The sequence below is a fragment of the Anguilla anguilla genome, chromosome 4 (genome assembly GCF_013347855.1).
Source record: "Anguilla anguilla isolate fAngAng1 chromosome 4, fAngAng1.pri, whole genome shotgun sequence".
NCBI lineage: Eukaryota > Metazoa > Chordata > Actinopteri > Anguilliformes > Anguillidae > Anguilla > Anguilla anguilla.
In genome coordinates this window covers 45733713-45756644 of record NC_049204.1, presented here as the reverse complement: position 1 = coordinate 45756644, position 22932 = coordinate 45733713, and the positions used below count along the sequence as shown (strand labels likewise).

Below are 22932 nucleotides of genomic sequence, written 5' to 3'. Positions count from 1 at the left end.
AGTTGAAGAAAATGTGATAATGAAAAAGACAGATTTTCCATTCTGAGGAAGGTTCAAAATGGACACATTTTCATCATGCTGATGGGGCCTCTAACCCAATGTGGGACACACTCTAAATGGGCCATTAAATCCACAGGGAGGAAACAATAGCAAAAGTGACACCATGCCCTGCTGCTGATCATGCTCATCTCCATTCGGACTCAGGCAGACAGTTAGCATTGGCATTGAGGCCGTTTACGAATGGACCACATATTGGGCTTACTTGTTTCTGAAATAGCTGGGCTCGTAATTTCCTTCATCCCCATTTCACTGAGAAGGGCACAGACAACGTGGATGATCTTGCATATCTAAATAAAGGTACGCGAACACACAGATTTCAGGTTCCCTGAGTCATATCCATTACAGCATCTGAGTCTAGCACACAGAACCAACTGCAGGGACAGAAGAGCTGTCAAAGAAAAGTTTTCTTTATGTCATCGTTTAGTGATTTCACCACCACGTTCAGGATTAATTCAAGGGCAGTATACTGTATCTCTCAGATTATTCTGAACTCAGTTTCATGCTCCTTGGTCATTTTTTCCCCTCTTTTTATTACTTTCAGTGTCATACACCACTTACGCTCGCTGTTTTTATATACTCCTAGAGTTTTCCAGTCACCAATTTAGCAGTTTGGGAAATAGCTCTCTTCCAAACAGCAATCATTTAAATTTGGCACTTCCTTTGTTAAAGTTGCTGAAAACCATCCCAGAATGCCTTTGGTTTTGCTGCTCACGGCCATTATCCCCTGTCGTGTCAAAGCAAGCCAGTTAAACACTCGGACTGCATTCGTTTAAAGGTTTCAAAGCTGGGTCAGTTGGCCCCTGGGTCTGAAGTCAATCGCAAATCTTCAACTGCAGTTTCAAATTCCGCTTCATCCCTTTCTCCTGGGGAGGCCTTTCTCCAGTCTGTTTTGAGGATAATGAGATATAGGCATCTATTAAGAGAACTGTGTAAAGGCTCATTTTTGCAGCGTCTCTCCTTCCTTTGAAAAGGGCAAAGCCTTTTTTTCCATCTCAGTGCTCAGAGAGACTGCCTTACTTGCGTGTGTGCACTAATGAACCTCCCGAGAGCTAATACCGCAAAGCTGAACATTTCAGTTCATTAATGCAGAAATATTATATTTGAAGATGTTGTGTAATATCCGACACTGATCCGACACCAATAAATACTTCTCATGTACTGTAGGGCGGAAATAGAAAATAAAAAATAAAAATGAAGACACCGCAAGACAAGTGTCATGCTTAAGGACTGAAGTACAAAACTTATTTCTTTCACAAACATTTCCATTCCATGTGTTACATGCTTCCAGAATGATCTCTGGCCGGAATGTGATTGGCTCTTTTAACCGTCAGTCATCAGCAACATGCTACCTTAGCGGTCAGCCTGTGAGTAAAAGTACTGTGTGTTTTCAGGTATATTGGTAGCAGTAAGAGTAGTAGCAAAGTAGGCTTTTTGAAGTGTCCTGCCTCACAATCCCCTACACATGTCAACAAAAAATTGAACTTTATGTATAAAATTGCTCATTACTATTTGTATTTAATGCTTCAGAATCTAGTGGGTGCCCAATACCACAGCCCATTTTCACTCCACATCAGTTCAATTATTTTCATATATTTGTGTTTAAAAAACAAATTTAAACAATCTCTATGCATTTCGCTGTTATTAATAAGGACTGGCAATGATGCTCATATCAGGCAGGGGACTCGACAGTTTTGATTTTCATAAACCCAAATGATAAGGATAGATAGTTTGTTTTGCTGCCACCAACTCTCCCTGTCCTGCTGATTGTATTTCCACGGGACTTAATTTTCACGCGGCTGTTCATGATTATAATGAGAAACTCCGATATTGCAATTCAGAGGCCCTTGTGGGACACAGACAGGATGAAACGCATAACATGGCTTGTCATTATAAAAAAAGATATATTGAATATCGCAGAGTGAACACAGGCAATCTCTGTGGACACAAAGTGGATCAAGAGCGGGATTCTTCAGTGCATAAAAGTAAGAGAAACAAGTTAAATATTTTTCACACGCATTGGAATAGGACTCAATGAATGTCATAAAATATTGCCCTTCAAAGACATTTTATTTGTTAGCAAGAACCACCACTCTCTATTCACCCTGTTTTGTCCAGTTAAATATGTCTCTGTCCCCGTACTCCTCAACATTTCACAACAGGATGGCATATAATATGAGAGAATATAACTGTATCTTCCCAGGGAATACAATGCACCTCAGCCATTTATCTTATGAATGTTAAGCAATTCATAAAAGTCACATATCACAATTACTGCATCAAACAAAAAAAAAAGAATTTAAAAAATGCTCTGACTATAACTACAAATGAATAAAAGTGGGACTATTTCTCTCAACAAATTGACTTTTAGTTCAGCTTTCGTTAAGAGGCCGGACTGCATTAACATTAATCATTTTACTGTAAGTGCCCAGCGTGAGTTTGGCCCAATTTCTTCCCCACAATCCTCCATGAACCAGACCGTTCGAATAGTCTTGTCTGTTCAAATCGCTAGTGAAAGAGAGGACACGTGTTTCCAATTCCCGAGAAGGAAAAGAGAGATAATTTGTGGGGGAAAGGAGGGAGGGGGTCCTAAATCGAAATGAGGCAGAAGCAGGGTGATTTTGCCAGCCATCCAACCAGAGTGGGAAGAGTTTGGGGTTTTTGTGCAGAGCCCTAGAGTCGAGCCAATAGAGTGGGCTTGGCACCGCTTTTTCTGTCAGGAGCACGTCTCCCGCCAGTCCCCTGAAGCCTACACATTTCACCCAATATCTTTTACAGCTTACAACCAAATATCATTTAATATGCACTCAGTCATGCAGTCAGTCATTCAATAAATAAACCTGACTGTCTGCAACTGCCCTTTTTGCAGGCCTATTAATGGATCGCTAAAATTGCATTGAAGCTCATTTTGTCGCCCAGTAGATCTTCACCACCATAAAGCAGTTATTAGAAGCACACCACATAATGCTATCTTTGTATGATTCATGAGTTATATAAATACACAGTGCAGATACTGTGCTGAAATATATAATTTCACAGCTACAAAAATATTCTACAGAAATAGTTGGCAAAGGAAATAAAAACCTCAAGAAAAAAAATATTCAAAGATTCAACAAAATAGACAGAATAAATATTTAGTTCTCAGTATAATGATGCCACCAGTGATATGAAATAAAATCCTGACCATATGAATACAGGGTTTAATCAGCAGTCTGGGAAGCCAAGCAATGATTCGCCATAGGAAGGGATTACCCTGCCAGGGAGCGTTTCACATCACCCAATCAGGGAAGGTTTTACATGACCCAACCAATGGGGCCGTCACATAACCCTGCCAGGGAGCGTCTCACATCACCCAATCAGGGAAGGTTTTACATGACCCAACCAATGGGGCTGTCACATAACCCTGCCAGGGAGCGTTTCACATCACCCAATCAGGGAAGGTTTTACATGACCCAACCAATGGGGCTGTCACATAACCCTGCCAGGGAGCGTTTCACATCACCCAATCAGGGAAGGTTTTACATGACCCAACCAATGGGGCTGTCACATAACCCAGCCAGTGAGTGTTTCACATAACCCAACCAGTGAGGGTTGCACATAACCCAACCAGTGAGTGTTTCACATAACCCAGCCAGTGAGGGTTCCACATAACCCAGCCAGTGAGTGTTTCACATAACCCAGCCAATGAGGGCTACAGTTGACAGCACAAGAAGAACTCTTGTGATTGCTCCTGTGACTCTTGTGAAGAACCAGGCGATTGCGGTCTGCCTGCACCAGCAGCACAGAGAGCGCGTCCTCCAGGCCACCGGCTGTACTGCTTGGGCAGGAGACCGCAGAGCGAAGTGGAGCGGCAGCATGCGGCATGCGGCATGCACTTGGGAGACCGCACGCTCGTCTACGCTCTCCCAAACTGCTGGAGAATGATGCAGTGCTGTAATGGGACAAGCTTACAAAAAGGTGACTGAAAAATCCAGAAATAGAAAATGAATTTTTCAAGAGAATGGAATAAAAGCCAAGGTATAAAGCGTGCCATTTTTGCTTCTTGAGAGCAGGAGCGGTTCAGAGAACCAGACTGCTTTTGATTATAGGTTGGCTTTCGGGATCCGTAGAGGTACTCATAAAGGATATTCCTCACAGCCCCTGGATGGCAGCTGATGCCAGTGTGCAGGTGGAGTCAGGAGGCCTCGTTCCCCACTGAGAGCACAGCATGAGCCGTGTGGACAGAGCCCAGACAACCGGCATCAGTCAATCAGCACCTCTCCGGGTGTCTCTGGCTTGAGTTCCCAATAAGTTTTAACGACCTCTTCTCTGACCCGCAGGTAATTTCCCATCATTCACTGTGACTGCGCCGCCCTTGGATGCGGACACCGGTCTCTCCCAATGAGACTGAGTGGCTGACTGTACTTTTTTCCTTTAACCTTCTTAAGGGCCATCCTTGCCGAGGCCTCGCTGTCCCCCTTCCCTCTTCCACAGGACTTCACTGTGCCACCTTAAGACGACAGCGTCAGTCACAGCGGTCACGCTCAAACCCCGGCAGTGAAAAGCCTTGTCAGGAGCCCGCAAAATGGCGCAATTACCTGCCAACAATGGCAAAGGCATTTTGTGGTACAAAATTAAAAGCAGCCACCTCATTACTTGTCGAACCATTAACAATGGATAACAGCATCAGTTTTAGATCTCTCTGTCAAGCAGGGTACTTACCCTGTCAAATGGGACAGTTTAGGCTATTAGCCCTCCCTGATAATCAAAGCTAAAAGCTATTTACTCCCTCATTTTCTCCTCTTTCCCTTGTACTCGCAGACAAGCAGGCAGGCTATCACAATAATTCTTCTTTGCCTTTCTTTTTTTGTCCCTCAAAACCATCATAATAATGGGTGAGAATCACGGCACCGCGGCCTCCTTTGTATTTTTCAGTATTTTTCAGTGTTTCGTTTATTTCGCACGAGGGAAGCTTTCTTAAAAAAATAAATAAAAAATAAAAAATGTTGGAACAATTCAAACGTCAACAACAAACTGTTAGTGTAGAGGGGAGATGAATGCTCAGACAACCATTACACAACGTGAAAAAAGTTGTGCTTAATTGCACAGCCTCCTTAATATTAGGAAAGCCCCAGAGTCAAACCATTGCTCTCCTATAAAGAGCAATCACAGACAGCCCCCTCACAGGTGTGCTGTGCAGTTTCTCCATCGCTGCACTAGAACATTGGGTTCGATACAAGATTCTAAACCCCCTACGGGCCCAGAACCCCCCTGCCGCCCCCCCCCAACCTCCCACCCCACCCACCTACACCAAACTGATCTCGGCCTCTATGACTGAAAAATCCAGTGGGGTAGAAATGTGCTGGAGAAATATCACCGCGCCCGCGTACAGCGCTGAAAAACACTAAGTGGGCAAATTTACTGCGAATCCTCAGAGGCCACTGATGAAATCTAAGAGAACGCATTTAAAAAAAAACACTTAGAAACAGTCTTTCTCTGCATGGTGTTCATAAAGCTGTTGATTCAAAGAGGGTAACAAAGAATACAAAGGCGCGACATTCGTGTCCGACGGCGTGTTTGACGGCGAACGTCATATTCTACTAGAAGGACACCTCTCAGAAAACGCTGCCAGAAACCCTTGCATGCAGAGATTGATGCTTGCTGGTATTGTAGTGATTATATGACTAAGGATGTGACAGCGAACATATTTCCAGCAACTGAAAAGGGATTATGGAGTTTAACCCCAACATACTGGAAGAGGGAGGTTCCTGAGGCAGAAGAAGACTCTTCGCATGCTGGTTACTCCACTACAGATCCACTTCTGCTGTCGTGTTCACTTTAAATTATATTCTGTTGCTATGACGCAACAACAGTTATTATTAAAGATTTATAGATCCTAGAAATTAGGCCTAAAATGTGTTTCCATTACACTAGTGAACTCTTTATCTTTGAAAATAAATACATTAAACTGATCTACGGATGTGATTGCCAGGTTTTGTTCATTTAGCAAGGATTTGCTCATTTGGAACTGGATGGTGCAAATTCCAATAACCTGAGTGGAATTGTTTTCCAAATCTCATAACTTGACAACTTTTCAATACGTTTTTCCCCATCTTCATTACTGTTATCATAGATTACATTATTAAAATGTGTTCTTAGAGCAACTAACACTTAGAGCAGTGTTACATTTTCATTAAAAATCCATATGCAGCCAGATATACACTGAAGCGTTCGTGTACCTGGGAGTTTAACCGACAGGCTTAGGGTTACAAGTCCAGCTCCTATTAAACCACACTGCCATCCATTATTTTATTATTATACCATCTACTTTGTCTCCCTCTTCGCTCAGTGATGATGGGTGCTGAATTAAAAGAACACATTCAGCATAAAACTGCCTAGCAATCCTCACTGTAAAAGTTTTTCCTCATCAAAAGCAATGAAAAAAAACGTTGGCTGCAGTACCGGGATAAATAAATGGCACAGAGAAGAGAATTTGATGAAACCAGCTGAGGTGGCAAACTTGTCATGTTTATAGCTTATAGCTTGAATAAAGTATTCATTTCCTAGAAGGAAAGTGTCATAGCTTTACTGAAATACTCTGATTAGACCCAAAGCACTTCACTTCCTCTTAGATGTCCGAACACAAATATACTTTTGTTCATTCTGCCAAACGAAGATAAATAAGTCTGTTGAAGGAGTAGGTTGTTGCGGCAGAAGAAGTTCTAATAATGTAGATAAACTTGAACACAGCAATATGGGCATGTCATAAAAATGCCTCCAGGGAGAGATCTCAAGGACTGTTAGAGTGAACTTTAATCTCTTCGGTCTTTAAAGGCTCTTCACCTGAAGCAGGGTTAACTACAGGTAAAGGACTGTCTGCTCTGGGTGATTTCTCTATTGCTCCACAGTTCTGGAGCAGAGAATGGAAGGGAAGAGAATAGCAAAACAGTGTGTGTTATGCCAGCTCCCAGAATGCAACTGGCAAGTCAGCCCCTATTTACATGTTCAAGTTTGTGTTGCAATTATTTTGCATTTGTTACAATGCAGCAGTACGAGGAGAGCCTGCAGTGAGGCCCGCGGTGAGAAGAACGGTTTCCTGTTGAACACAGTGAAACCCTCTCGCTCAGAGACAGGACCCTGGGCAACAGAACAGCAAGCAAACAGCTCGACCAGGCAGACATGCACAAATGCAAGAGGTCAGTCTCACATCCTCCACAGGATTTCCTGTCCCAAAGTGACCTGCATTCTGTTTTTGAACTTTTGACCTCCCTGAGTTCCGCTCCTTTAGACACAAAAACAGGTCTGAGGGTGATGTTCCACTTAAATCTTACTTAATTCTAATTAGTCCTCCTGGAGAAACTTAGCAAATGCCTTGTGAAGTAAGACTATTGTATGGGCAAGTATTTATGTATTTATGTATGTATGTATGTATGTATGTATGTGAGTGAGTGAGTGAGTGAGTGAGTGAGTGAGTGATTATGACACTACTGCCTTTGTAAACTCAGGAATGCACAGAGAAAGCAATGGCAGAAAGTCTTTCCAAGCCCGTGATTCCTGGTAGCTGGAGTGAAAGGAGTCTATCTGGCCATGTCCCCCAGACACACAAGAATTTCTTCCCCCAAAAACCACTGATCTGAGGCCACGCCTGCATTGCTCTGGATGCTAAATATGAGTCATATGTGCGCATTCTCTGTCACCATCAGGAAGGCTATGGTCTCCCACAAGTCCCCCCACAAAGACTCTCAGTAAATCTGTGTGGTACCGCATGGAAAAGTTCATCTGGGAATCAGAGGAATGGAATGTTGTTGGAAAGTGTGGCAATATTACCACTTTAGTAAACTTATTAGACTGTGAATGAGGTGGTAAGAAGTCTGTTGTGATCTTTTATGGTTTATAGTGGAGATGAAAAGGAACAGTACAGTGCCTGGATATCTTTGACCAATCACTGACACACTCACACACACACACGCATGCATGCGCACACACACAAACACACACACACATGCACACACGCACGCAAGCACGCACGCACACACATGCACACAAACACACACGCACGCACACACACACACGCACACACAAACACACACACACACACATGTACACATACACACACATGCACATGCACACACACACACACACACACACACACACACACATGCAGACACATGGGCACATGCAAACATACACACACACACACATGCACACAGACACACACAAAACCTACTAGATCTGTGTAAACATTTCATCGCAGTTAGAGAGGCAGACATGTGTGCACTCTCTCAGAAATGCATTATTCTTCACAGACGTGTGTTTAATGTCCCAGCTCCGCGAGCGTACAGTCGAGGCATCACCCGAAAGCAGCCATATGCCAGACGCCCTGAGGATGTGATGCGTTTGTCAGTAATCACTGAAACCTCAAACAGGCAAACAGGACTGTAGCGCACCAAAAGGAGGGCTTTTGCATGTCAAAAGAAAATCACTTTTTAAACTCCCCGGAGCCTGAGGGGGAGAAATCACATCGCCTGCATGGAAAACATAAATATTTTTCCCAGAATGCTTGGTTCCGGACAGCACCATGCTCAGGCCAAGCAATAAACTAGTTCTGAGGTCTAAACATAAAAAGGCATTAAGAACGCAAAACAAAAGGCATATTTGCTGCTGGAGCTGAACACCATATGCCTTCTGGGTTTGAATTGATTGAACTTGTCCTTTCTTTGAAGAACAAATGCTAAGCCATAAAAAAACTACATTCATTTGAATTTCTAAACATGAAAATTACCGTTTGTTTTTATGCAACATTGGAACAAACATGCTTTTGAAGGACATGCAACACAGCACAGAAGTGTTTTCAGAGGGAACATCAGCTTTGGGAAAAAAAAAACACTTTACTATTGGATGAAACCAGCATACTCAAAACCAATGAAAATGAAGGGGGTGGAAAGATGCTGACCGGCCTGGTTGGTGGTGATGTTGATGACTACGTGCTGGGCGGGGTAGGGGCTCTTGTTGGTGACGCCGTTGACGGCCTGGATCTCGAAGGCGTAGATGGTGTGGGCCCACAGGTTGCTGATGAAGACGCGGGTCTCGGTGAGGCCCAGCTGGCGTGGGACGAACTCCACGTTGTCATCGCACGGCGAGCACGCCTTGCGGTCGGCGCGGCACTTCCTGCAGACGATGTTGTACATGACGTCGTCGCGAGCGCCCGTCTCGCGCGGGGGGTGCCACTCCAGGGTCACGGAGGTCTCGTTCACGATGGAGATGACGTTGCGCGGGCCAGACGGGACGCCTGAACACACACGTACACAGGCACACACAAACACACGGGCTGAGAGTACCACCCTGAACCACCCCCAGTTAGCGCCAACCACCGCTCTAAATGTAAAGCACTGACATAGTGTTACAGAACAATTCAGACAAAAATGGCCACTACCTTCACTACTTTGCATTGACTGTGCATAACTGCCATACTGTAGCTGTCTTTCCAATGGAGTTTTTCCTGCAGTCTATCTAATCCCCAGAGGATTATGTGCAAGGGCAATCTCTCCCCTTGGGACATGGACATTTTCGCTCTGACATATGCATGATGCTATGCACATATATGAATGAAAATGATAAATGCGTTCACCTAAATAAAACTCTGAAACTTGTTACTGTATGTTGCAAATGGCACCCAGCCATCAGTCACTTTGAAGATCAAAATTCTGCATGTTAAAATTGTTTCAGGTGCAGCAGAGAAGGTGATGGAAAACTACACTATATGCCTAAAACGTATTTGGACACTCCTTGGTCTGGGGCTGTTTTTCATGGCTTGGGCTAGGCCCCTTGGTTCCAGTGAAGGCAAATCTTAATGCAATGACATTCTAGACAATTCTGTGGTTCCAACTTTGTGGCAAGAGTTTGGGGAAGGCATGACAGTGCCCCCAGACACACAGCGAGTTTCATATAAAAATGGTTTTGTTGAGATCAGTGTGAAAGAACTTGAATGGCCTAAACAGAGCCCTGCCCTCAACCTCATCCAACACCTTTGGGATCGATTGGAAAGCCAATTGTGAGTCAGGCCTAATCGCCCAATCAGTGCCTGACCTCACTAATGCTCTTCTGGCTCAATGGAAGTAAATACCTGCAGCAATGCTCCAACCCCAAGTATAAGGCCTCCCCAGAAGAGTGGAGGTTATTATAGCTGCAAAGGGTGGACCAGCTCTGTATTAATGACCATAATTTTGGATGAGATGTTGGATGTCAGGTGTTCACATACCTTTGCCCATGCAGAGTAATTTCTCTCTGTCTGAGTTTTATGCTGTTTTTTTATTTTTATTTCAAGGAGTAGTTTATGAGTGCTGATATTGAAAATGCACTGTAATGATGTTTGAAAAGATGTCTGACTTTTTTGACAAACATCTTTTCAAACATCATTACAGTGCATTTTCAATAACTGCGCCTACCTCATAAACTCTGTGTTCCCTCATGGTTGAAATGCAATATTCACTATTCACTAACATGTAAATATCCTTTTTATATTTCTGTATCTCTTCATTTAAAAAAAAGAATTCATATTAGGTTTTGAAGGCAGTTAAATATTTAAGTATACACAATGATGATTATCCTGGTTTTGGATAAGCGGCCTGTGTGTAGTCTAGTTTCATATTCCTGCTGAGCTGAGGGCTCGAGGGTTTCCAGGGTGACAGCGATGATAAGGTACGGGGTGGAAATAACTCACTCCATTAATTGGAAAAAACAATGCATCACTGTAGTGGAAAGGAGAACGTGCTAGTGCCATGAGCGGGCAGGGGGAGCAGGTACGCTGTGTAACAGAGTCGAATGCAACAACATTGTGCTGTAACATTGTGTGACAGTAAATCAGCCCGTCACAGTTTGAAACAGCCTGTTACAACCTGTAACACCCTATCCGCATGAGACAGCTTATGACAGCCTATCAGCCTACAACAGCATGTAACAGCTAATCGTCCGGTGCTAGCTTATATCAGCCGGTGAGCCCGTAACCGCCGATCATCATCTAACAGTCTGTAACGGCCTATCAGCCAGCAACAACCTCCAATTCTCTTGAGCAGCCAAAGACCCAGAGCAATCATTACATGAAACATCACTTGTCCGTTAGATGTCCAGTTCTTGGACGCGTAATGTGTGGTTTGTTCGCACATCTTGCGTTCCGGCGCAAGCAGAGAGAGGCGCGCTCACGCGAGGAGCAGTCAGGGCGCGCGACCACCTCAATCGGGAGCCTGTCCCACAAGCCACTGCTCCGCCACAGCGTTGCGTCCTAATCATTCTCCTTATTGTTTCTTCTCGGGGCAGGACGGGGAGTCAAGCAGAGGTAATCTCCATTGTGGCGAGAGAGAGAGCGCCGTGATTCACAGACGTCCGCGCACTTCTGCTCATACGGCACGGCAATAATACAGCGTGTTGCCGTGACCCAGCCCCTGTCCTATCCCAGCATGCCCCTGATATATTATTTAGGCGGGATTTATGGGTTTGCACGCAGGGCTGCTGGTGGTCAGCAGCCGCCTCTCTCTGATTGGAGCAGTGTGAGCGTAAGGCGGGTCGACTGGCAGCAGAAATGGGTCAGAGGAGCAGAGAGTGGCCCTCATTGATACACTACACCCACCCTCAGAGGGAGCTGTGCATGCTCTCTCTCTCTTTCTCTGTCACACGCAAACACACACACACAAACACACATGCACACTCTCACATACAAATTCTCATACACATGCACATACTCAAACACACACACACACACAAACTCTCATACACAGGCACACTCACATACGCACACGCACATTATGTTTCTTGCCACCTTATTCGTGGCAGTTACTATAGTTACATTTGAGAACTGCTCAAGTTAAGTCTAATATGATTACCACAACTGATCTGCATGCTATCACAAAGGCTCCCTATTTTAATTGAATCAAATGTGTTACGTGAGGCTCTTGTATGCTACTAATTTAGCCACAGAGGTCATGGCTGATTTGCCTAGCAGCATTCACTACTGCACACGGCTGCATTATCAGCTGCAGGGATTTCAACAAATATCCAATTTCTATTATTTATGTTCAAGGGTTAAGGAGCAAAGGTCGCAAGTTTGTTTCCTCAGCAGATCAATGGCACTGTATCCTTCGGCAAAATAATTAGCTTGAAATTCTTGAGAAAGATTTGCCTGCATAAATTATCAATAAGCAAATAAGCAGCAATAGCTCAAAGGCATCTGGTACAAAAACTTTGTGCTGTTATTTAGGTGCAATTCTGCATTTGTGTATTATCCAAAATCCTTTGATTCATCACCAAAAGTCCCAGCGGATTCGATGGGGGAGTGGCAGAGGAATTCACTTATATTTGTGTAAAAATGTGCTTAGCAAGTAGACCTATTTTCTTGTCATTCCTCTCTTACAAGTGAGTGACAAAAATAAAAGTGACACACACGCCAATGTGTTCCCAACAAGCATCTCTAAATCCCTACTCTAAAAATAGAGGAGCCCCCAACATGAACAGTTCAATAACCCTGCCACAGCAGGTTCTCCTTTTCTCTTGTGTCCAAGCCAAACAGTCATCCACCATTCAAATCTACAATTAGCTAGTGAACACAATTACTCTTTATGTTAATGGTTCGTGCTTGAACCCTCTGCAACTCAAACAACCACTAAGGGCAGTTGGCCTAGTCGCATTATAATTGAAGAGGATTCATTGTTTGCTTAGTTCAAATACCGGAGACATGGATAAGTAAATAAGTAAACCATGAAATTAAAAATGTTTTTTGTAATACTTATAGAAATTGTTAAACATGAAAACAACTACATAGAAACCACTTCACAACACATTTTTTTTTTAAATTTAGACAAATACAAATACCTACAGATGTGCATGGCATAAGAAAGAATCATCCATCACAGCGTTTACCCTGCATCAAGATACCAAAGGTGCTCCAGCTGCAAAATAAACAATCGCTGTGGTGTTTACACAGTCCTCCCATGAATCCACATTGTCTCACTTCCTTCATCATGGTGTCTGCTTTCTGATTTGGAATGAGCCCACCGGAGAATCAGGAAGTGATCGCTACACCAGTCTGTACTGGAGATATGAGCGTCCTTACGAAGAGTCAGGAGGGACTGGCTTCAGAGGCCTCTAAATGTATCACAGGATTATATATTACATTATTTTAGTTTATTTTTTTTGGGGGGGTGGGGGGTGGGGGGTGGTGGGTCAGGCATACTCCCACTCTTCCATCTGAGGCGTCCATGCCGCTGACAGACTGAGCTGTGCAGGAGGCAAGCCCCGCCTCGTTTGTTTGAGGCGCGTGTCACCATGACGATGACGGATCTGTCCCCTGCTGCACGTGGACTGAGCCTAGGTGTTGCGACCGGCGTGAGTGTCACGCACACGTTTCCCCACACTGTCACGCGCTTGCTCCCCTGGCAGCTCCCCTTGCCCTCCCCCAACCGCACACTCAGCACGTGGACCAGCATGCCCTGCCTTCTCCATCGCCACTCCGCGAGGCTGCGAGACCACGGGCAAATCCACACGCCGCTCAAACAGGCGCTTCCCCACGCGCGTTAAATGAGGCGCTCTGAAAGACAATCAGCAGCCTGCCGGCACCTTTGTGTCCAACAAAAGAGCACACCTTCCTCTCTACTGGAGAGCACAGAGAGAGAGGCTGCCTCATCACAATTCCACAGGCGCGGCTCCATCGCAATTCAGCTCGGTTTCAGCGCAGTTCATCTGGACAGATCAGTCAGTGTGTGTGTGCTGTAATGAACTGTATTAGGAGCTACAGTATATCTATGGTAAAACTTGTGGGTGGGGTGGAGTTTTGGTGATGCGCCACACTACATATATTGGGGTATTCGCCATTTTGTCGCTCTCTTATTCCTGTTCAAGTTATCTAAGGGTACCATAGATATACTGTAGTTCCTAATACAGTTCATTACAGTGCACGCATGTGTGTGTGTGTGCATGCTTGTGTGTGTGTGTGCACATGTGAGGGGGGGGCTGCAATTTAGCTCTCTCTCAAGTTTGGGAGCTAATGAGCAGGCTTGTGGAGAGAGGCCTCGCGCCTTGGCTGTCGAGCGGTGGTGGTAGGGGGAGGGGCTTTACCGCGCAGCACAATTGCTCAGCTGCTCGGCAGCGCAGGGCTAGGGGAGGGATTAGGCCAGGGAAGGCAATTACGCTGGCTTATGTTTGTTTACAAGTGCATTACGGAGAAATTGCCCTCTTAGCCATCTAATCTGAGGAGGCTCGGAGCCGCGGCCGTAAATCTGCCGGGCGCTCGACAGTAACCGGCGCGGAAACCGGCGTTCGCTGCAGGGCCCGGGAAGCAAGGGCCTCCGGGGAGCCGTTCCACTGCTGCGCAAGTACTGTGGCTCTCTTCCTCTTTCCCTTTCTCTGCCTCTCCCTCTCTCTCCATTAACTTTGATTTATTTGCGCAGGCCTGCCTCAGTCGTCCCAGGCTGAGAGAACACAGAGCGCAGCGCTTTAATAATTTTCATTTATCGCGCTTCCCTGTTCCGCGGCTCCTTTTCCACCCCGCGGCGCCCAGGAGGCTTGGCCGGGCGTGGCCGGCGGGGTCCGACCCGGCAACCAGCCTCCTGAAGCACTTATCTGCCCCCCAGCAGAGAGCAGGCCAGACCCACCTGCCGTCCTCTCCCGAAACCTCCATGGGCAGAAGCAGGATACCCAACCTGGGCGGGGGTGGGGCGGGTGGGTGGTGAAGGTTAAGTGAAAGGGCCGATTTGAGCATGGTATTAGCGATACCCCACGAGCAAGTGTGGGGTTGAGCCTGAGGAACGAGAGGTGTGGCAGGGGGCACAGCATCCCTTAAAAAAAACAGGAGCAAAAGTAGGAGGAGGAATGCGATCCCCAAATCAGTGCTCTCTCTCTCTCTCTCCCTGACTGACTGGTGTTAATTAGCATCACTGTTTGAAGCGTCTGCAAGCAGCAGCAACTCTGCTGTGTTACTTGGGGGGGGGGGGGCGTTGTGGATTCAGTCAGAATTATTAAAATGTCTAGACTCCCAGGTTGAGTATTGTTCTGTCCTCCCGGGTGGCTTGCTCCTGTCAGGGAACGGCATGAGGAAGATTCCCTCCAGGACACGCGAGGATCCCGGGGCGTTCGGGGGAAGACGGGCCTTTGTAGCCGGAAACCTCGGCGGAGCGCGATCGCTCATTCGCCCCACGTCCCGCCGGCAGGACCCGGCAGCCCTTCCATCCGTCATCCTCATCAGTGAGACCGCGGTTCAAAAACCAGGCCAGGCCCGCCACCACCCAAACCCAGCGAGCGCCAATTACATCAGAATGAGAAAACCTGATCAATAGAAAGGTCCACAGTGCCCCCCCCCCCCCCCCCACTTGTACACACGACCTCTGCTCAGGGCTTCTGAGGCCTCATTAGAAGTATTTCCAGGGAGAATTTGGACGAAACAAACTCCAGCCAAAGCTTGCGAGTCCTCCCGGTACCCCAGTCTGCACTGCGAGGCGCAGAGCGATTACTCCTGACAAGAATCTACATCTTGTTTTACATAAAAATTGAGCAGATGACTTAATAAACAGATTAGAGAATGGATTCACCGGAGCTCGGAGGTTTGGTCTCACGGTGGAGGCCGGGGGGGGGGGCTTGGGGTTGGGGTGTGGGCGGGGGTGGGGGGCCTGAATCCTGAGGCTGCCTCTCCAGTGGGCTGAGCACAGAAATCGATTCCCGGTATTCCCGGTGTTCCTCATCAGCCTCGGTGTGAAACGGCGCCGTTTCCCAGAGGCCTCAGCGCCGGAGCTCTTGTTCTTTTAATGGTAATACTCTTATTGATTGACACCTGGCCTCTGCCGAGCACTGAGGAGCAAAGACAGTGGGTTTGGGAGCCCAACAGCCCGACCCTACACGCGCCTGGGGCCTGCCAATGCACGAGTCGATTTAAAGGATGCCCCTGCGGACGCTCCCGGCCTCGGCCAGCCCATTCCGGCTCCACGGAGATAACGGGAACAGGAATACCGGAGGAGACAGAGGGAGAGCGGCTGAAAGACAGGAGAGGGGTGCGAGGTTGGGGGGGGGGGGGGGGGGGGGGGGGGGCGGGGGGGTGATGGGGGTGCCGCAGGGGCACCGAATCAAAGAGGGCCCACACAAGCCTGCTGTCAGGAAGCAGGCCGCCTGCCCCAGGGCTGAAAAGCAGCTCTCTCTGGCTCTGGCTCTCCACACCTCTCCAGCCTCCGAAGGCCCCTCTGTGCTCTGCGCTAGCGATAGCACCCCCACACCCAACACCGGCACCGCTGCAAGCCCCCGCTAGAGCTGCGCTTACCGCCAGCGCTCCCGCAACCACTGCAGCTACACACACCGCGGATACTGCCGGAAATATTTACCCCCTGAATAACTGTGCACCGTATTCAGCAATATTGAGACTTGAGAGATGTTTCATAAAACAAGCAAAGAAAAGAAAAACATTTTTTTTTTCTGGTGGCACTGAATGGCAAATCTTTCTTTTCACAAAACACTAAGACAAACAGTTATTTAACAGATATAACTGGACATCGGTCTCATATGTAATTTATGGAAGCAAATCCATAATCATCCCGCTAACGTTAGCCAACAGACTCTGACAGAGATGGCGGGGGGGGGGGGGGCACAGAGCCCACCTGATCTAGACTGTGAAAGCTGATCTTTCGGCCCTCTCCCTCTCTGTCTGTGAGAACCCCAGGGTAGGATGGGGTCACTAGGCTCAGCGGGACAGCAGGCCTCAATTCTGTGACCCTGAAAGACCTCACCCAGAGCAATGCTTAGGAATCCACAGTCAATTTCATTTAATCCTAGCGAGAAGGTAAAAAATTAATCTAAACATCATAATGTAGCCTAATTATCCCATTTTCCTCATATACATCATTTCATTTTTATTTCACCATTTTTTCACCTCAAGATACAGGGAAACTTTACAGTTGAGGGCAAAAGTTTACATACACCTAGGCTAAAGACATTCAAACTCAATTTTTCACAACTCCACATATTTCATGTTAACATACATTTCCTGTGTTAAATCAATTAAGGTATCTACTTTATTTCCATAAGAGCTCATTTCAAAATAATAGCTAAGAGACAGGTTTATTTAATCTTTTATGTACTATTTCAGATTTTCAGTCGTTCAAAAGTTGACATACACTTTGTTAGTATTTGGTGGCATTGCCTTTTAATTGCTTAACTTGAATTAAACGCTTGGGGTAGCCTTCCATAAGCCTCTCGTAATACTTTGCCAGAATTTTTCCTCCTGAAAGAACTGGTGTAACTCAGTCAGGTTTGTGGGCCTCCTTGCCCGAACACACTTTTTCAGTTTAGGCCATAAATATTCTGTGGGATTCAGGTCAGAAATTTGTGATGGCCAATCCAATACTTTCACTTTGTTGACGTTAAGCCATTTTGTTACAACTTTGGAAGTATACTTAGGATCATTGTCCTGCTGGAAGAACCAGTTGCGACCAAGTTTTAACTTTCTTGCTGATGTTTTGAGGTGTTGCTTCAGTATTTCTAGATATTCATCCTTCCTCATGATACCATCTAGTTTCTGAAGTGCACCAGTCTCTTATCCAGCAAAACACCCTCACAACATGATGCTGCCATCCCCATGCTTCACAGATGGGATGGTGTTCTTCATATTAAAAGCCTTTTTCCTCCATACATAGCGCTGATCATTATGACCAAAAGTTTTGGCCAATATTTTTTCATCTGCCCACACTCCTCCAAAAGGCTAGGTCTTCGTCCTGGTGATCACCTGCAAACTTCATTTTGGCTTTTTTATGCCAGTCTTGGAGTAGGGGGTTTCGTCCTTGCACAACAGCCTTTCAGGCCATGACTATGTAGGATTCTCTTAATGATGTAGATACTTTGGTACCTGATGCCTCTAACTCCTTCACCAGTTCCTTTGTTGTTGTCTTGGGGTTCAGTTGAACTTTTCAGACTAAAGTTCATTCAGCCCTGGGAGTTAATTTGTGCCTCCTTCCTGAACGATGCAGTGCCTGTGTGGTCCGAAAATTTTTGTATATTTGCATACAATTGTTTGTACAGACGCTTGTGGTACTTTCAGTTGTTTGAAAATTGCTCCTAAGGAGGAACCGGTCTTGTGGAGGTCTTGGCTGAGTTGCTTGGATTTTCCCGTGGTATCAAGGGGAAAAAGGTAGTGGCTCTAAAGGTAGGCCCTTAAATACAGCCACAGGTGCCAATTAACTCCTAATTATAACAATTAGCCAATCAGAAGCTTCTGAAAAGTAATTACATAAATTTCTGGAATCTTCCAGACTGTTTAAAGAGATAGTAAACTTTGTGTATGTAAACTTTTGACCCACTGGAATTCTGATATAGTGAATTAAAGCTGAAATAAAACTGTCTCTAATCAAAGAGACAGTTTTATTTCAGTTGTGAAAAACTGAGTTTGAATATCTTTAGCCTATGTGTATGTAAACTTTCGGCCTCAATTGTATGTACAGGCAAGGTTACAGACTGTATTTCTTTTCCAGAAATGCAACAGGCAGCAGTTGTGCTGATTGCTATGAAAACCACACCATTTCAGCAATAATTCCATTCATAAAACAACTAATTTGTTTTCTTTGTATTTGTTCATGAATGGATTCAATGTTTCTTTTTTTATTATTTGTCTTTTCAGGTCACCTACATAGTCTGTTCTACTTTTTCATCTCTCCTGGGTGAGAAAGAATGTGGACCAAGAAGTGATGGAGCATCACTTGGAGGAACTGACTGAACCTTGGGGATCCCTGCTAAATCTCGACCTACATTGATGGGCTGTGAGGCACCATAGGGGCAAAAAAAAATATAGGGCTTCTTTCCTAAAACTACATTCCCCACAGTCCCACTGGGGGACTGAGCACTGAATGCCTGGCGGCTGCACATGGAAAAGAGCATGGCACTCACTGCATCACCCTCATCTTGCCCTTGGAGCTGACTAGAGGCACCTCCGTTTAGGAAACTTAGTAAATAGTAACTACAGTATAAAGATGTAAATATAACCTTAAATGCTGTATCACATGCAGATGTAATGTATTGCATGCTCGGTGCATTATAAAGATAACAATGGTAATGATAAAGTAATAAAAGGCTAAGAATGTTTATTCATGATAAAATACAAACTTCATAACCATTATTAGGTTAGTTTGTTTGTTTGCTTGATTGATTGTTTGGAGCCTCTGACGCTTCGGACAGCCAATCAACAGTTAACTGTGAAATTCTCAAGAGTAAGGGCAACCCACGTGGGTAAGTGTTCGCGCGCCCCCGGTTTCTTTAACACTCACTGGTACAGGAGGCGTCTGGCTGGTCCATGTCCCCGCGGTAGTAGCCATTCCGGCAGACGCATATGGTCGCTGCCTCCGCGGTAGACCTGCTGTTGGGAGGACACTGCAGACACAGCCCCGCCCCCTGGTTAGACTTGAACGTTCCCGGAGGGCAAGCTGCAGAAATAAAGAACAACAACAGTGCAACATTAGATACTGGCAGCATCAGCAAAAAGACGAACCCGTACTATCGCGTTTGCAAGACATACAAGAACCGAAATGGACCGGCTAGCATGTGGCGAGAGGCATATCGTAAAGCTTCAAGTCTGTTTCTCTCTCTGAAGATAAAGGCATTGGTGCTTTTGATAGAAGTACGCTAATATAGTTTTCAGCGCGGCAGATTAATTTTGGCCTTATCCGTACTGTAGAAGTGAACATCCAGTGGAAACAGAAGGCAACCAATACACAGACATTACGATAGGATAAATTATACCACATCATTTTAAATGCAGATAAAATCATGGCTTGCCCTTCAATATGCAGTTCAAAGACAATGCACACCCAATACATAATCCACACTAACAGAGTGAAAACAACCAGCCATATTTTGTGCCACGACGTCCAGAAATTCAGAATGGAAGCCACATTTTCAGCTTGTGGCCTATTATTTTCACACAAAAAAAAAATGGAATAATTATTTGCAATGGAAAATATAGTCAAGAATGCCCCAAGGCTGAGGTTATTTTTTCTCTATTCAATCAAAGAAATAAAAAGAGGGTTAAATATGATGATTAAAAAAAACTCTACAAGCAGCCCCCCCCCCCCCCCCCCCCCCCCACAAAATACATGCACATGTGCACAGACACACACAGACACACACACTTGCATGCAAAGACACACACACACACACAATTTTCATTCAGAATTTTTTAACAGACGGCCATTTTAATATGTTCTGGCACTTTTCACGCTAAAGGCTGTTATCACAGCAAACTGTCATCACAAACTTCTCAGAGACATCCCACAGCACATCATTAGTGGCGCCAAGATTTTCAGAGCATGCCAAACTCCAGCATGTCCATCGAGCACGAGAGAAATTATACTGTGTATACTGATCATCTGGTCGACGCCTGCAAAATCTGTGATTTTTAAATGTGACTGCATTGAGCCAAAAATTACACAATGATACTAGACAGAAATAACCTGATTCAGTCATTAGAAGATGAGTTTAATGCACTGTTCATTTTGGTTTGGCAAAAAAATTGAACATGAATATTCAATAAGAGGAAAAGTGGGAACTTATTCAATGGTCAGTTTTTGCTGCCAACTTTCCTCAAAAATGCGTGCTCTTGAATTCTGTCAGCCTGGATCCTCCCCATGTCTATGAATACAGTGTCTGGCGTAAGAGAGGCCCAGTATAGCGCTGGAGTCATTCCAGCACTTATTAAATCTCATTTAAACTCAGACCAGCTCATAAGCGGCAAGCGCGGCACCGTTATCCAGCCTCAGCAGGTGCTTTGACTAAGCGCAAACTCTCCTACGCGGCGGCTGTCCGGGAAGTCCGACAGCCAATCCGAAGCGTCCTGCCAGAAGCCAGGCGGAGCGCCTTATCTTCACAGATGCGGAATGAACCGGCGCAGTCAAGCTACTCTGAAAGTTGATTGTTTGAAAATGTATTTTCATAATCCCCCCAATGGCAGCGACACGCGCAGCACACTCGATGTGAAATTGCCTCTCTCTTTTCCGCAGATAGAAAAATTTAACTGGCGTGGCAGGCGGTGGGGGGAGGTGGTGGGAGTGAGGTGAAGAAACTCACTCCATAAAATAAATGTCTGGGCAACAGAACAAAATTGTCCTGCATATATCGATTCCGTGAACACATCCTTCTTTTTTAAAAAAAAAAAACTTTAGAAAAACAGCTCGCATGCGATATTTCACTTGACCTTTCGTGAGCGCAGAACCCAAAACACTTAAGCTAGAACTGGAGTTCTCAAGCTCAGTCTTGGAGCCTTTCCTGTGTATGATGGTGTACATCCCAGCTGTAATTGCAGCCACTGAATTGTAACAAGCTGTTACTTGCTCATAATTACACACTTCGAATGTCTTTTGTGGGATGATTTAGCCTTTTAAGACCACATTATGCCATAAATAGCTACGTATGGCATCAATAAATGTCTCATACTCATATCCAGCATTTTTGAATGTGTCAGACCAGCCTAGTGTTTTACTATGCTAGAAGACAAATGATTTCTTTAGAAAGAATCATTTCACAGGGGTCACAGTTGCCGAAGGATTGGACAACGGAGCCCTAATCCATTAAGTTGGAGAACTGTTCCAGGACCAGCTTTCCCTGCGTATATCCAAACTTCATCCATTATCAGGCAAATGCAAACCTGATCCAGGATCAGCAGCTCTGCACTGAGAGGCTCCATTTCCCACAAATAGGCAAGCTAAAAGCAAAGCCTAAGAAAATGGCAATGAGCCAAACCTGTGTGTGTTCATGAGTTTAAGGAAAAAAACTTGAGTTCGTATTTTCAGCGATCTTACGGTAACTGGCCAAGAGATTGACTACAACAAAAAGCAGCAAACACAGGGGGACCCCAAGACCAAGTCTGAGGACGAGAGCATACACTTAGGTCTTTAATAAGAGGCTTCAAGGCTGAGGAAGAGAAGAGATGGCAAGGATCCTCCTGCTAAATGTTCTGGAAAATAATCAAATTTTTCAATCTGCATATTTACTGTTGTAAAAGCAATGAAGAGGCAGAAAGCATTGATTCTGTCCGGGCAGCATTATTTTTATCCTTGAGTTGACACTTGACTGTAGACGTGTTATTAACAACAAATATGGAGACTTGCATTCAGAGAGAGTTCATGCATTCAGAATAAAAACAAGCCAGACGAACACAGTCGAGGGACACAAAGACGATATTAATTTAATTTGGCACGAAGGGAATTGCTTAATATGTGGAAAACACTTTTGAGTAATGCGGTCTTGGACATGTCTGAAATTCAACTTCCTCTCTCAGTCCAACAGGCACCCCCTCTGAGGTAAGTTATCTCCAAATTAAAATTCTGCAGTGTCTGGAACAGATACGTTTGACTAAATTAAGTATCTTTATCTTTATTTTTCCAGACTAGCCGATGATCTGACTCAGGACCGTCACTGCTGCAGATGGATCAGAGAGCTGGAGACTGTCTGCAGGGACGCTAAACTCCGTGCCGCTTCTGAAACATGTGTGCCACGCCCCTCAACGCTGCCGCCCGCTGCGTCCACCCGTGGGCTGCCCAATTGGTCGGATGAAAGACAAAAGTGGGATTAAGACTTTATTCCTGCGTCCCACCTGCTGGAAAGTTACAAAGTCAGAGAGCGCGAGAGGACACCGGTGGCACTTCGCGGTAAAAAAACCAAAAACGCCAGGAGTGTTCACAGGTCCCCCTCGATCGCCCGGAGACCATCCGGACCAGTGGGAGCGTGAGAGACAGCGTGTACTGTGGGGTGATTTAGACCCCGGTCCAGTCCCGGGGAGCGCAAGCTAAGGGAAAAGAGGCGCCTTTAATGAGCTGAGCGGGAGCCAGGAGGAGGACGTTCAGCAAGGTGGGCTACGCACCGGTGGGCAGCGCCATGGCAACACTACCC

The 22932-nt window shown here is 45.5% G+C and overlaps 1 protein-coding gene across 2 annotated transcripts in view; it reads right to left on the bottom strand.

Annotated features, from left to right (window-relative positions):
• Positions 1-22932, bottom strand: part of LOC118225894 (ephrin type-B receptor 1-B) — a 233536-nt gene that overhangs the window by 58755 nt on the left and 151849 nt on the right. For both annotated transcript variants that reach the window (XM_035414969.1, XM_035414970.1), the window contains exons 4-5: positions 19317-19472; positions 8990-9325 (exon numbers count right to left, since the gene is read on the bottom strand). In XM_035414969.1, coding sequence (XP_035270860.1) covers positions 8990-9325; positions 19317-19472 — 492 coding nt within the window. The remainder of the gene's footprint in view (positions 1-8989; positions 9326-19316; positions 19473-22932) is intronic.